This window comes from Pediculus humanus, genomic scaffold (assembly GCF_000006295.1).
Source record: "Pediculus humanus corporis 1103172107613 genomic scaffold, whole genome shotgun sequence".
In the NCBI taxonomy this organism is placed as follows: Eukaryota; Metazoa; Arthropoda; class Insecta; order Psocodea; family Pediculidae; genus Pediculus; species Pediculus humanus.
In genome coordinates this window covers 49,020-63,216 of record NW_002987227.1, presented here as the reverse complement: position 1 = coordinate 63,216, position 14,197 = coordinate 49,020, and the positions used below count along the sequence as shown (strand labels likewise).

The 14,197-nt window shown below is 24.2% G+C and overlaps 2 protein-coding genes across 2 annotated transcripts; one reads left to right on the top strand and one right to left on the bottom strand.

The window, feature by feature from the left end:
• Positions 1-1,300: 1,300 nt before the first annotated feature.
• Positions 1,301-9,078, top strand: Phum_PHUM242850 (uncharacterized protein; the record flags this gene model as incomplete). Its single annotated transcript, XM_002426174.1, has 27 exons — positions 1,301-1,403; positions 1,484-1,572; positions 2,052-2,168; positions 2,240-2,443; positions 2,507-2,651; positions 2,740-2,965; positions 3,028-3,226; positions 3,311-3,553; positions 3,640-3,840; positions 3,920-4,059; positions 4,210-4,375; positions 4,494-4,738; positions 4,845-5,097; positions 5,171-5,343; positions 5,515-5,744; positions 5,826-6,033; positions 6,544-6,674; positions 6,750-6,893; positions 6,939-7,053; positions 7,127-7,345; positions 7,409-7,552; positions 7,625-7,833; positions 7,907-8,106; positions 8,182-8,351; positions 8,428-8,586; positions 8,665-8,854; positions 8,962-9,078. The coding sequence occupies 27 exons, from the start codon at positions 1,301-1,303 to the stop codon at positions 9,076-9,078; spliced, it is 4,740 nt and encodes a 1,579-aa protein (XP_002426219.1).
• Positions 9,079-9,648: 570 nt separating this feature from the next.
• Phum_PHUM242840 (uncharacterized protein) lies at positions 9,649-10,916 on the bottom strand (the record flags this gene model as incomplete). Its single annotated transcript, XM_002426173.1, has 5 exons — positions 9,649-9,698; positions 9,825-10,041; positions 10,132-10,262; positions 10,422-10,646; positions 10,778-10,916. 5 exons carry the CDS (start codon positions 10,914-10,916, stop codon positions 9,649-9,651), a joined length of 762 nt encoding a protein of 253 aa, XP_002426218.1.
• Positions 10,917-14,197: the final 3,281 nt, after the last annotated feature.

Genomic DNA, 14,197 nt, shown 5'->3' with positions numbered 1-14,197 from the left:
GTTTGAATTGGAAGCGTTAGCCATGTTGATACCATTAAAAACCGATGACTGTGAAAAATCCGATTGTCATTCAACGTTAAAAAATTTAAATTTAAAACAAAACAACGAACAAATTAATATTAAATAAATAAAAATGATATTAATTTTCTGTTTTAATTTTCTGTATTATTATTATTATTATTATTTATTTCGCTAAATATTTTTTTTAGTTTAAAACTAAAACTAGTATTTTTTAGTGCGATAAACGATATTAAATTTTTTCTTTTTGAATAATTTTTTAATTTTTAAACGACACAAAAAATAAAAAAAAACCGTTAGATATTTTAATTATTTATAAAAATTTAAATTTTATCTTTTAAATAAATTTAAATGCTCATAATTATCCACTTTATTTATTTAAAAAAAAAAAACATATTACCGACCATTATTCGAAAAGATTTTATAGTTTTTATTAATAAAAAAAAATTTCTTTTTAATTTGAATAATAATAATAATAATAATAATAATAATAATAAATATATATTAGAATATTTGTTTTGGGTTGTAAAATTAAAATACTCTAAACAATAAATTTTTTTTAAAGTTTTAAAAATTGTTAAAAAAATATGAGGTGGCACAATATTACCCTTTTTTTTATTATTTGTTAATCATTATTAATATTATTTTATTTAAATTTTAAATATTTATATTAATAAATATATATATTTCTTCATTTTTTTTTATTATAATAATAAATTGACAATTTTTGTAGAAATAAAATAATTTTTTTTTTTCCGTTAATAATTGTGATAATTTTTTATTTATTTTTGTCGGTAATATATTATTAATTATTTATTTAGAATTTTTAGGTAATTTAGGTAGAAAAATATACAATGTTATATTTATATAAATATATATATATATATATTGTAAAATATAATTTAGTTTAGTAAAAGCTCAATTATTATGTAATAAATAAAAAAATAACAAATGTTATTATAATATATAAAAATAATAATTGTTATTTATATATATAGAGAATAATTGTAATTAATATTGATTTTTATAATAATATAAATGTTTTAAATAATATTAATATAAAAAAAAAAGTTATTTTTTATTTAGCGATGACTACAACAAATTTTCAAAAAGTATAACGAATTTCTAACCGAGGAAAAAATTTAAAAAAAATCATCGAAGAATTTTTAACGGTTAAAATTTTAAATTGTAACGGAAAAACATTCGGCATTGATTTTTTTTTGGCGGTTCAAAAAATGTGCCAGTATTATTTCAACTTTCAATAGGATGACAATATTTTAATATGGATGATCGTACTATTGATCTTATTTTCGCGGGTTCTTTGGAGAGTCTTCCTCCAGTAAGTTCTAAAATTGTACGAATATTTACAAGTTCTACATTTACAGGTAAATAATAATAATAATAATAGACGTAAGATTTAATTTTTATTTAAAAATTTTTTTTAAATTTTAAATTGTTGCGATAGATACGACAATGGAAAGAAATACTTTGATGGCTCAGTGTTATCCTAAACTAAAGGATTATTGTAGAGAAAAACACGGTTTGGAATTTCAGGTAAAAATATTTATTTTATAAAATATACTTAATGCCTTCGTTTTATAATTTGTCACAAGTTATTTATTATATACATAAATACGGAAAAAATTAATTCATGGGGGGGGGGAGTGTTTTGTTACAAATAAATGAAATTAAACAAATTTAAAAAAAGTGCTTGAACAAGGTGAAATAAAAATGGCCGTACCATCCGGTACGTGGTTTTAATCGTTCAATTGATTAAACAGATATTGATTTATTCTATGAACAAAAAATAAAACCCGAAATATTAAAAATTTTTCTATTTAAAAAAAAAAAAACATTAAAATATACGAAAGATAAAAAAAAAATTCATAAAAATAAATATGAATATTAATGTATAATACGACGTGAATTAAAAATAATTAATTAAAAAAAATTTACTTATCTATATCGTGCGATTAACTCATTTGCATAAAATTAAATATGTCGTTATTGTACACCAAAATTATAATTTGCAGGTTGTCGACATGCGTTGGGGTGTTAGAGATGAAGCCACGGATGATCACATGACAACGGAACTTTGCATGAGAGAAATTAAAAATTGTCAACGGTTATCCATGGGTCCTAATTTTGTGGTACTTAATACATAATAACCTTTATCTTTAAGGTTTTTAATGAATCATTTATTTATTAGATATATTTTTAGGTATTTTTAGGACAGAAATATGGATACCGTCCGATTCCAACATATATTTTATCTTCTGAATTACAATTGTTGAGAGATGAACTGGCTAGCGTGGGTACAGACGTTTCTCTTCTTGATACATGGTATAGAAAAGATAGTAATGCTGTACCACCTGTATCCGTTCTTCAGCCGATTTCTAGCATATTGGTTAATTTTAATAACAAGGTAAATTTTTGTATTCATTTAAAACGTTATAATTAATAATTAACTAATTAAAATTTAATTTAGAGGATTCCAAAATTACAACAACATGATCAAGCAATTTGGTGGGACACTTTGGGAAAAATGCAAAAACTTTTAAGAAAAGCTGCTCAGTCACTGTATAATACTGGAAAATTTGACAGTGATACTATGCATAATTATTTTATGTCAGGTAAATTTTGATAACTCACAAAAAAAAAAAAAAGTGAAGGCGTTGCTGTAGATGAAATATCAATAATTTTAACGATTTTTATTTTCAGTGACGGAGAGAGAAGTTATAAACGGGATTTTAAATGTTAAAAATACAAAAAATCATTGTTTGGCGTATCTTCGCTACATCAATAATATAAATTTACAAAATTTAAAAAAAGCTTCACTTTATTTAGACATATTAAATAGAAGTTTAGATGCAGAAGCTTCAAAACTTTTAGCTAATTTAAGGGATGAAAGAGTACCCGCCAGAATAGAAACTACTAACATACAAAGGTAAAATAAAAAATTGTGAAAAAAATTTTTTTTGGAACAAATTTTTCACCGTTAAATGTAAGGTATACCGTAGAGTGGATAGGACGTGAAGGATTAGATACAGAAACTCATGAAGAATATCTTCAACATTTTATAACGCATTTTTACAAAAACATAACAAAATTAGTTGATAGAGCTATGAGAAAAGAAGATTCTAGCGCTCAGGGACAAATTGTAACAGAAATTTTACAACATCTTCATGCATGTAACAATTCCGTAAAGGTTATATTTAATTAAGTTTTTATTTTTAATAATAAAATGTATTTAATTAAATTTATTGGATATGCTCAATTTTTATTTTTATAGGTGTTCAGCGGTAGAGAAGACCATTTAGTCAAAATTGAAAATTACATGAAAAGTGATAATGACAAGCCCATTGTTTTGTACGGAGAGGGTGGTTGTGGTAAAACATCACTTTTAGCAAAAGCAGCCGGATTAACTAGCTCCGAATGGTTTTTAGATGTAAAACCAATAATTGTTATTAGATTTCTAGGAACAACTCCTGATAGTAGTGCACTTACTCCAACTTTGATGTCCATTTGCCAACAGGTCACGAATTTTTGTAGAAGAATTTGTTCTCTTGAATTTATACTTATATATAAATTTTTGTATATTTTTTTTTTTTTTGAATGTAGATTTCCTATAATTACATGCTTTCATATGAAGATATTCCGGATGATTTGGTGCCGCTTACTGCTCATTTTAAATATTTATTGACGTGTGCTACTGAAAAGCAACCTTTATTCGTATTTTTGGATTCGGTTGATCAGTTAACTGGGACTCAAGATTCGAATAAAGTTTCATGGCTTCCAACGAGGCTACCACCTCATTGTAAAGTAAAAATCATATAAAATTGATTTACTCTTAACTCGTTTATTTCATATCTCTTGCTTTACGCAATTAAAATGTATGCAGTTAATGGTTACTTGCGCGGCTGAAGAAGAAAATGCTGAAGTTTCAAAGGAATATCATCTTTTAAGAAGGATAATTGATGTTGACAATCAGTTTATTGAAGTTACAGCTTTAGGAGAAGATTTAGCCATGCAGGTGATCAAGTAAGCCAACTAATTGTATAAGTAATTCGATATAATAAGTAATATCTTAAAAAATTTTTTTTATATTGTAAAGTCTCAAATTAATTATAAAGAAACAAATTCGTTCTTACGAACACCTTTTGACGTTAAATTTTTTACTTTTCTTTGCAGAATGTGGATGGCTGAAGCTCATAGAGATTTAAGCAACTATCAGTGGCGACTTGTGGCTAATGCCATTGAATCTTGTTCTTTGCCAATATTTGTTAAACTTGTATTTGCTGAAATATGCAGATGGAGAAGTTATACAAAACCACAAGAAACTCATTTGGCATCAACTGTCATGGATTCTATAATGATGCTTTTTGAAAGAATTGAAAAACAAGTAAAAAAAAAAAAATAAAAATAAATTTTAAAACTTTTTAGAAAAGATTTTAAACAAGTTTTTTTTTTTGCAGCACGGAAGGATTTTAGTATTTCATGCTTTGGCTTACATCACAGCGGCTAAAAGTGGTCTTTCAGAATCAGAATTAGAAGATCTTATATCTTTAGATGACAGAGTTTTAGACGATGTATATCAATACCATCTTCCTCCAGTGAGGCGAATTCCTCCTTTGTTGTGGACCAGAATAAGAAATGATTTACCAAACTATTTGTCTGAAAGAGAAGCTGACGGAGTAAGCGTTATGAATTGGTATCATAGGTAAAACTTTTTTTTTTGGGGGGGGGGTTTAACTTTTCAAGTCAAAACGGAGTTTTAAATTTTTGTAAAATTAACTGAATATTTTATAAAAATGTATTACTTATAGGCAATTTCGAGATACTGCTAAAGAAAGATATTTTAAAAACATGAATATGGCATTATATTTTCATTCTTCAATCGCTGACTATTATTTAGGAATTTGGGGTGGAGGAAACCCTAAACCATTTAAATACACTGAAATTCAGCGTCACAGGTTTAATTTAACTGATAAAGAAGGGTCTGCGGACAGGAAGGTACCAATTCAACCCCTGGTATTTTATTCAAAAGATGGAAAAGTATCCCGGTATAATTTAAGAAAGGTATTAATTTATTTTTTTTACTTTTATTAGTATCTGTTTACTACAAAATTTTAAAAAATCTGTTGTCTTACAGTTTAATGAACTACCTTTTCACATGGTCAGAGCTCGTAGATTTACCGATCTTTATAAACACGTTTTATTTAATTACGAATGGCTTCATGCGAAACTTTCTTCATGTCCACTTCAAGCTGTATTAAGTGATTTTGAAGATGCTTGCAGTCATACAGAAGATAGGGAAGCAATAAGGTAGATAATTAAAACTCTTATTTGATTGTTTTTTGTATAAACTAATTTTCCTTATAAGTTGCTACAGTATTTTAACGCGCTTTTCTAATTATTTAATACCATTTACATTTTAATTTAATTAAGCTTGTACAGTAAAAATTTTCCCCTAAAAAAGAAGCTTTAAACTTACAGGGAGCTAATGCTGGTGGCAGATGCTTTACGTCTTGGAGGAGCAATTTTGAGTGTATACCCGGATATGTTAGCACCGCAGCTCATAGGAAGATTGCTTCCCGAAAGTGACACTAACGCAAATATAAAAATGTTATTGAGTGAATGTGATAATAAAGGTATTAATCATTGCGCATTGCTTCCTCAATATCATTGTTTACACACTCCTGGAGGACCGTTAAAAGTTAGTAGTCGTGATTAATACGCAATATTTTATTTTCATTATGTTTTTTATATGACTTTTTTCCCCCTCATTTTTCAGTATTCATTAGAAGGACATCAATTTGCCGTATTTGGATTTTGCCTCACATCCGATTACCGATACATCGTATCCGTGTCAAATAAATTTATAACATGGGATTTATCAACTAGTGATATGACGAGAGATGTAAATCCAGGCATAGAAGGAATAATGCAAAACCTGGTGTTGAGTCCTGATAATAAATATGCAGCTGCTTTTACGAACAATGATCAGGTAACGCAGTTACCACATTAGAAGATTTAGATTTAAACTAATTTAGCTATTATAATTAACATCAAATAATTTATTATTATTATTATTATTATTTTCATAATTTAAAAAAAATTTTTTTTTATTCTAACTTTTTAGACCGTTTTTTTAAATACTTTAACAAGTGAATTTATTACATTGGATAATCCTTTATCGGAAGGAGAAAAAGTTTGTGGAGTTTATTTGTTAAATGCACATTTATTTATTTACGTCATAAATCTGTGTCAATTATCTCGAGGAGTTTGGAAATCTCAAACACACGAGAAACGATCAATGAAATTTTAAATGTTTGAAAAATTTAAAAGAATATAAAATTTTTTTTTGGACAGGAGAAATAGATCAACGGGAAATGTTGCTTAAATATTTTAGTATGAATGGAACTTTTGATCCTTTATATTTTCACAAGTAAGAATATTTACTAAAACATACAATTTTTTTTAATAAAAAATAACATTTTTATTATTATTTTAAAAATATTACAGTGCAATAGCTTTCAATAAGGACCAAGATGTACTTTATTGTTGTTCCGAAGAAGGATTAAATGACGTTTTCATGTACAAAGCAGATTTTGAAAATTTAAAATGGGAAAAAATTCGAAAACTACCATCTTCGTGTGAGTAAAAAATTTTTCTTAAAATTCTAATTTGAAAATCTACATATTTCCGCTTACGTAAAAATAATATTTTAGATAATTCTGACACGGAAGCACTTCTTCAATTAAAATTAGATTCGGAAGATAAAACTCTCTTAGGTTCAACTTCTAACGGCTTTGTTATATGGAACGTCCATTCGAAATCGTGTAATTTTGAAGACACTTCAAATATTACAAATGGTTCAGGAGATTTATCAAACGAATTAGAAAATTTTGAAGCTATAGACGAAGCAATTGTTTTGGCTCTTCCACACGGTGTTAGAAATATATCGACAAAAATTTTGGAAAGCAATTCAGTAATGTTAGACATAACAAAAAAATATGCAGTTGCTGGAGTAAGGTTTGCATAAAATACTTATCGTACAATTTTCAAATATAATTTTTCATTATAATAATATAAATTAATTTATTAGGAAAAATTTATACGTATGGAACTTGGAAACGAAAAAATTAGTTAATGTTTTGGATGCTCATTTTGCACGTATTATATCATTAGAACCGTTAACGATAGGAAATTGGAATTTGGTTATAACTTCATCCATTGATCGAACCGTAAAAGTCTGGAATATAAATAATATTTTTGAACAAGTACACGTCATCGATAGACACGAGCTTCAAATTGATTCTATTCAGTAAGTTGTGACAATAAACTTGTTTCATAGTAAAAAAAATTTACAAAAATTCAAATTCATTAGGTTATCACAAGTTGGAATAGCAGTTACTGTTACAAGAAGTTGCGTTGGAGTTTGGGATTTAATGATTGGTAAATTATTAGCACGATTAGCCGACAGTCCTCTTGGTGCTATTGTCACTCACGCTGTCATAACTCAAAATGGAAGGTGAGAAATGATGAATAAGTTTTACGTCGGACGTACAATAACAATCAAAAAAAAAAAAAAAAAAAATTTTAGATATATAATTTCTGCCGAATCAGGAAATATTATCATTTGGAATCGTTTTACGGAAATGGTTCTTTTTAAAGAAGAACAATTAAACGTAAAACAATTAACTTTACTTGAAAACGATACAAAATTTTTAACAATTTCTAAAAATTCAACGGTTGGAAACAATTCAGAAGGAACCAAACAAACGGCTTTAGGTGTTTTACGATCGATTCCTGGTAAACAATCAAAACGAAAAAAGAAATTTTTTATTTTTTTCGATTGAAATTTAACCTTAAATTTTTTTTTTAGACGGTAGTAAAATTTATTCGTTTGAAATACCCGTTCGAAATACAACCGGAACTAATTTTAAACCTGGCGTTATCACTTGTGACGGTCAATATTTGGTATTTTTAGCAGCAGAAAAAGGAGTAAGAGATACGCTGTTGATATTTAATGCCAAAACTGGAGCAACGTGTCACAAAGTTTCAATTAAGCAAGCAGGAGTTAAAGTACTTGAAATAATTTATCAATACTCGATCAATATATGTATTCAAAATCATTTTTCCAATATTTATTTATTACAGGATGCTCTCATGCTTGTACCCATGCCTAATAAAGCCACCCATGTTGCCGTTATAGATAACGACAAGGGTAGTATTTTCGATATTAAAAATAAAAGATTAGTGCGTTCGATATCCAAATGGGGTGGAATTTGCACGAGAGATGGAAAAACTGGTCTTTATGCACCATCCAGGTAAATAAAAATTCTGATTGAATAATTGCACCCCAGCTTTTTTTATTTATTTAACAATTTACATTTAATTTTTTAGGGGAGGTTTGGAGTTGTTGGAATTGAAAAAAGGATCAACGGTTCAAACGTATATTCCAAAGGTGGCAGAAGGGGTTTTTACCGTGAAATGTATGTTTAGTAAAACTGATGAATATGTTTTGTATTATCATAGTGGAAGAAAAACAGTTAGGATATTCAGGTATATCATAAACCTTATTAAATGAAATAAATTTTTTTATTAGTTACTTGGTTTTTTTTTGATGGTGACAATTTACAGAACATCAGATGCACAAATGATAGCAAATTATAGAGTTCAAGCAGAATTAAGCGCAGTTGAAACTACGGATGATGGTAAATGTATAGTTTTAGGTACGGTTGATGGATGTCTTTCGGTTTTTGCAATAGCCGATCCACAAAAACCCGAAATGAAAAAATATTTGGCATCGTTACCGTCAAGAGATGAACAGGTACAATGATTTTTTTTTTGATATAATTTAAAAAATAACTCATCAGAGCGCTTCGTAAACCATATCAAACTTTACATTTGTATTAAATAATTTTTTTTTATTCTTAGTGGAAAAAGAAAATGAGTAAACTAAAAGCAACAACAAGGTTTAAAGCAGCAGCATCTATAGCAAAATTATCAACAAAATTTATTAATTCAAATTGCAGTACGGATGAGGAAGAATAATTTAAAGGAAGGAATAAAGACAAACCGATTGTAAAAATTTTAGTTGAAAATATTTAATAGAGTAAGTTTATTTATTTTAAAAATTTATTAAATAAAATTAATGATAAATTTAAACGACGATATGATAATGAATAAATAAAAAAAAAAAAATCAAATTAATTTAATCCATGTAAATATAATATAGAATGACACCATTTTAATATTTACACTATACAGTATTCGTTAATCACAGATTCATATATAAGAAAAAAAAAAAAAACTTATTTGAAGAACAAAAGACCTTTTTAAGGCTTTTATATATGATTTCACATAATATAATATATATATATACATAAATATAAAATTTTCATAATTTAAAACCATTAAAAAAAAAGTATTTATTATTAATCTTTAATATAACATCCCAAGTTTAGATAAGAAATTACGATTGAAAATAATTAATAAGATAAAAATGAAAAAATAAAAAATAATAATGATAATAATAAACAAAAACAATCTATTTAAATTTAAATGAAATAAAAATAAAATTTATTTTTATTTTATTTTTTTTTTAAATTTTTTAATCTTCGCTTAACATTTCATAAAAGAACATTGTATTTGCCGGAGCATTTGTGAATAGGCTTCCTAACGAAAACAAAAAAAGAAACGGAAAAAGAAATTAATTTAAATAAAATTTATGAAAATTCTATTGTAATTAATTAGGTTGGTAGTAGTGGGTTATGATTCATATATATAATGTGACTTACCGATAAATTGTTTATCATCATCTCTACTTTGTATTATTTTGCAATTTCCACTTTTTCTAATTTCAAATCCCAAACATCTAAACCTTTCATCTGTTTCATAGAGTGTAGATTTATAGAATGGGCTTAGATAAGGTCTGCCTGAAAATGGATTTATAAAATCTGCCCAATAACCAGTTGATTTTAACTTGATACAAATTTCTTGAGCAGCCCAAACAAACTGTAAATGAGAATCAGGCATAATTTATAAGAACTTTTAGTAAAAAGTAATTATTTAATATATTTAAAACGAAATAAAACTTATTTTTACCGTTTTGGCATCATATTCTGATTCGACATCACTGGATTTTGATTTATAAAAATTATTTTTATGTTTAATAGTTACAACTGTAAGTTGTTGTGAAGTATAAATTTCATTATTGGGAAATAACTCCAAGACTCCTAAAAAAAAAATTAAATTTAATTAAACAATATTGAAGGGAATTATGAAAAAACTTTTTTGTTTTCTTTTTTAGGTATAGTAATTTGGTAACAGCTGGAAAATGTTATTAGCAAATCTTAATAAAACTGATAATAAGACAAAAAAAAAATTATAATAACCATTTCGAAGTAAAATTGGACACTCTTGAGCTGTGCATTCCAAAGCATCTAAATCTAATTTAGTTAGTTTTGAATTTGTTTTTGAAGTATTAAATGTGTCAACTGGAACCATGGATCCAGCTTCGTGCCAAGCAGGTCCAAGTGAACCAGGTAATAAAAATCTGTAGCCCTTTGGTGCCAACAATTCCCAATTAGGTATTGAGCCAAATCTATTATCAACTACGTCTGAAATTTAAAATATTACATTATTTCAATGAATAAATAATTTAACCAGGCAGTTAAATTTATAAAAATTAATAATGACAGTTTATGGTAATGAAAAATTATACAAATAGAAAAATTTTGACAGTATTTACCATCAATTACATCATTAGATTTAACTATTTTGTAGGGACCCTGATTTTTAGAATCGCTTTTTCTAGAATAAGCAGCAACAAATTTTAGATGCTTAAATAAATTTAGTCTACAATAAAAAAGTTTTCTTGAAGGCAGCATTTGTGTGCTGTTATAATAAATAAATTTTTTGATAAATTTTGTCTTTAGAAAACGCAATTTCTAATGACCCGAACTTTATTTAAAAGTTGCCAATTTTTCATAACATCTATGAGATAATCGACGTGGAACTAAATTCTAAATACACATTTTAAAACGGATTTTTAATCCGTTTCGTTTTTAATTATTTTCATTTAAAAATCAATGATTTTATCAAAAAGTTTTAAGTATTATACTTTATTTTTTTATTTTAAAACACATAAAAGATTAATTTAAACAAATCAAAATAATTTTTTTATTTTTTTTATTAAAAACAAAAAAAACATTTCAAGGAGGCATATTAGTAGTTACAAGGACATACGATTAGATTTAAAATTTCAATAAAGATTGAGGTTAGAATGATTTTAAAAAAAAAATTTAAATAAAAAAACAATTAATAATTTACTATTTAAGTTTAAACATTAATCTCTTGTTTTTTATGCTTTTAAATAAAAATGTTTTATTTAATTTATATTAATTTATTTTGTCTATATTAAATATAATTATAAAAAACAAAATGTAAAGAATTATTCTTATACTTTTTTTACTATTACTAAAAAACAAAATGGGGGGTAAATCAATAACAAAAAAACCAAAATGATAATAATCTGTGTCTTAAATCCAATAAATATTTAACAAAAGATATTAAAACTCTTTAGAAAATTGCATGATTACAGTTCTAGATTTACATGAGTATTTTATTTTAATATAAGTAAAATGTTTGTTGACTTAATTATTTCAATTATTAAAAAAAAAATATTTAAATAACTTACTGAGCCTCATTTCGAAAAAAAAAAACTTTTTCCCAATTTTTATATGAGATTCAAATTAAAAATTAATATCAACAGTTTTGTCATTACAACAACAACACATTAATTAAATACAAAATTTTATCAGAGAGTTAAATAGTTATTGTTACAAATACAAAATAATAAATTTTTAGTTAATTAATGAATGTTGCTAAATGAAATTAACAATAATAAAACTTCCTGATAATATGGAATCATTTAAACCTAATTATTTAATAAAATATAAAAATAATTTCATAATAAATAAATTTTTTTTTTTTTGTTTTTGGTAAAATATGATTTTACCAGTCACACTGCCTAACAGTCATTTTTTTATTTTTTGTTGTCTAATTTATTTAAACAATTCATATAGATTAAATGAATAAAAAAAAATCAAATATCAAATAATATTTTACATATGAAATCATGTCAGTGAGTGCCAAAAATTTATTTTTATTTTTTTTTGCAAACATGAAATTTGAGTTTGGTTTAAAATTGTTATAAATATTTTGATAAAAAAAATTTTTTGATATTTTTTTTTTTTTTGTTGCCAAGTTTCAGTCACATAAATTTCTGATAATAAAATTTAATAAAAAAAAAATTTTTTGTTTGTTTGTTTCAAATCAAAGTTGTAAAGGTAAGAACATATACATTTTGTTTAAAAAAATAATAATAATAATTTTTTAACCTATTTTAAATCGTTTACCTTATCATAAAAATTTGTTAATGATAAGAAGTTATGTAATAACATTTTTACTAAAAAAATCTATTTTTTTTTCGAGACTAAACGTTAAAATATTTAGTTGTAAATTAATAATAATAATAATATTTAGTTATATACTAAATTCCGGTATTTTAAATTTACTAATTACATAAAAAATGTATAATTTCGTGCGTGTAAAAAATTTATCATTATTAAATTAACAAATAAATATTTTATTTATTAATAAAAGTTATTTTAATATTTTATTGTTTAATAAACAATCGACGATTATTTTTTTTTTTAATTAATTAATATCGACACTAATTATAAAACTAAAACTAAAAAGTTAGTACGTAAGTTAACTTTAAAAAAAATTTTTTAATTTTTTTAATAATAATTTATTAATTTTATTGTATTTTTTTTTTTTGTGTGTGTGTGTGGGGGCTAAAAATTATATTAATTATTATTATTATTATAATTTTTGTAAATAAAGATTTAATAAAAAATAATTAAATAAGGTTGAAGGAATTTTTTAATAAATAATTTTTGTCTTGGTAAAATTTAAAAATATTAATTATAAGTTAGTTTAATTAATTAGAAAAATAAAAAAAAATTTAATTTTTTATAATAAATAATTTATTAATAATTTAATTTTAATTAATTATTAAAAGAAAAAAATGATTTTCAAATCGAACGTTAATTAATTTAATATTTTAATTATTTTTTTTTTGTTTTATTAATATTTAAATATTAAAAATCGATTTTTTTTTTTAAATAAAAAAAAACCTATCGAGTGACGTCATAATTTTTTTTTTTATAAGGAAAAAAAATTTTAACAGACAGACAGAATTTCAATAATTATTGGATAAAATTGCAAATTTTTTTTATTGATAATTATCGATCAATCGATAAGAAATCGATATAAATTATTAAAATTTTTTTTTGTGATAATAATAATAATAATTAAAATTAAATTAATTAATACGCATATTCTCTTATAATTTTGATTTAAAAAAAAACATCAAAATTTCATCGTTTTTCTTCCCTTTATTTTAATTATTATTATCATTATTACTTATTTTATTGTTAGGTTTATTAGTTAGTAGCCTTGAAATCATCCGATAAGAAGACTTTAATGAAAATTTTAGCCAAGAAAATTGAATAAAATTTTTCCAACAACTAATAATAAAATATTTTTCACGTTTATAATGAGTTTCTAATATAATTTCAGATATTTTCTCTTTTAACAACAACAAAAATTTTCACAAGAGATTGTTTTCCGATAAATAAAATCTTTAATGAGAACAAATTTAACCGTTTATTTATCTTGTTTATTTATTTATTTTTTTTTATCTTAACAAAAATAATAATAATAATAATGGTTTTAAAAATAAATGGTAGTAATAAATTTTTTTATTTTTTTTTAATAAGAAAGAAAGAAAGCTCAGGTGTCAAGCGGTTGATTTTATTTATTTTTTAAACTTTTTTTTTAAAAAAAAAAAAGATTATTAATTAAATAAAAAAAAAAAAATGTGCATTTAAAAATTTTCCTCTTTTTTTTTTTTTTAGTGGATTTACTTGTCTGTGTGATTTTTCATTAAAAAACTTGTTTTATAAAAAAAAAAAAAAAAAAAAAAATTTGTTTTATTAAAATTTAAATAATTTTAACAAGAGTCGTGTGAATTTATACAAAAAAAAAGGACGGAGGGGAAGGGGGGGTGTGTGACCTTTTTTTTTAAATAAACCTTTTTTTC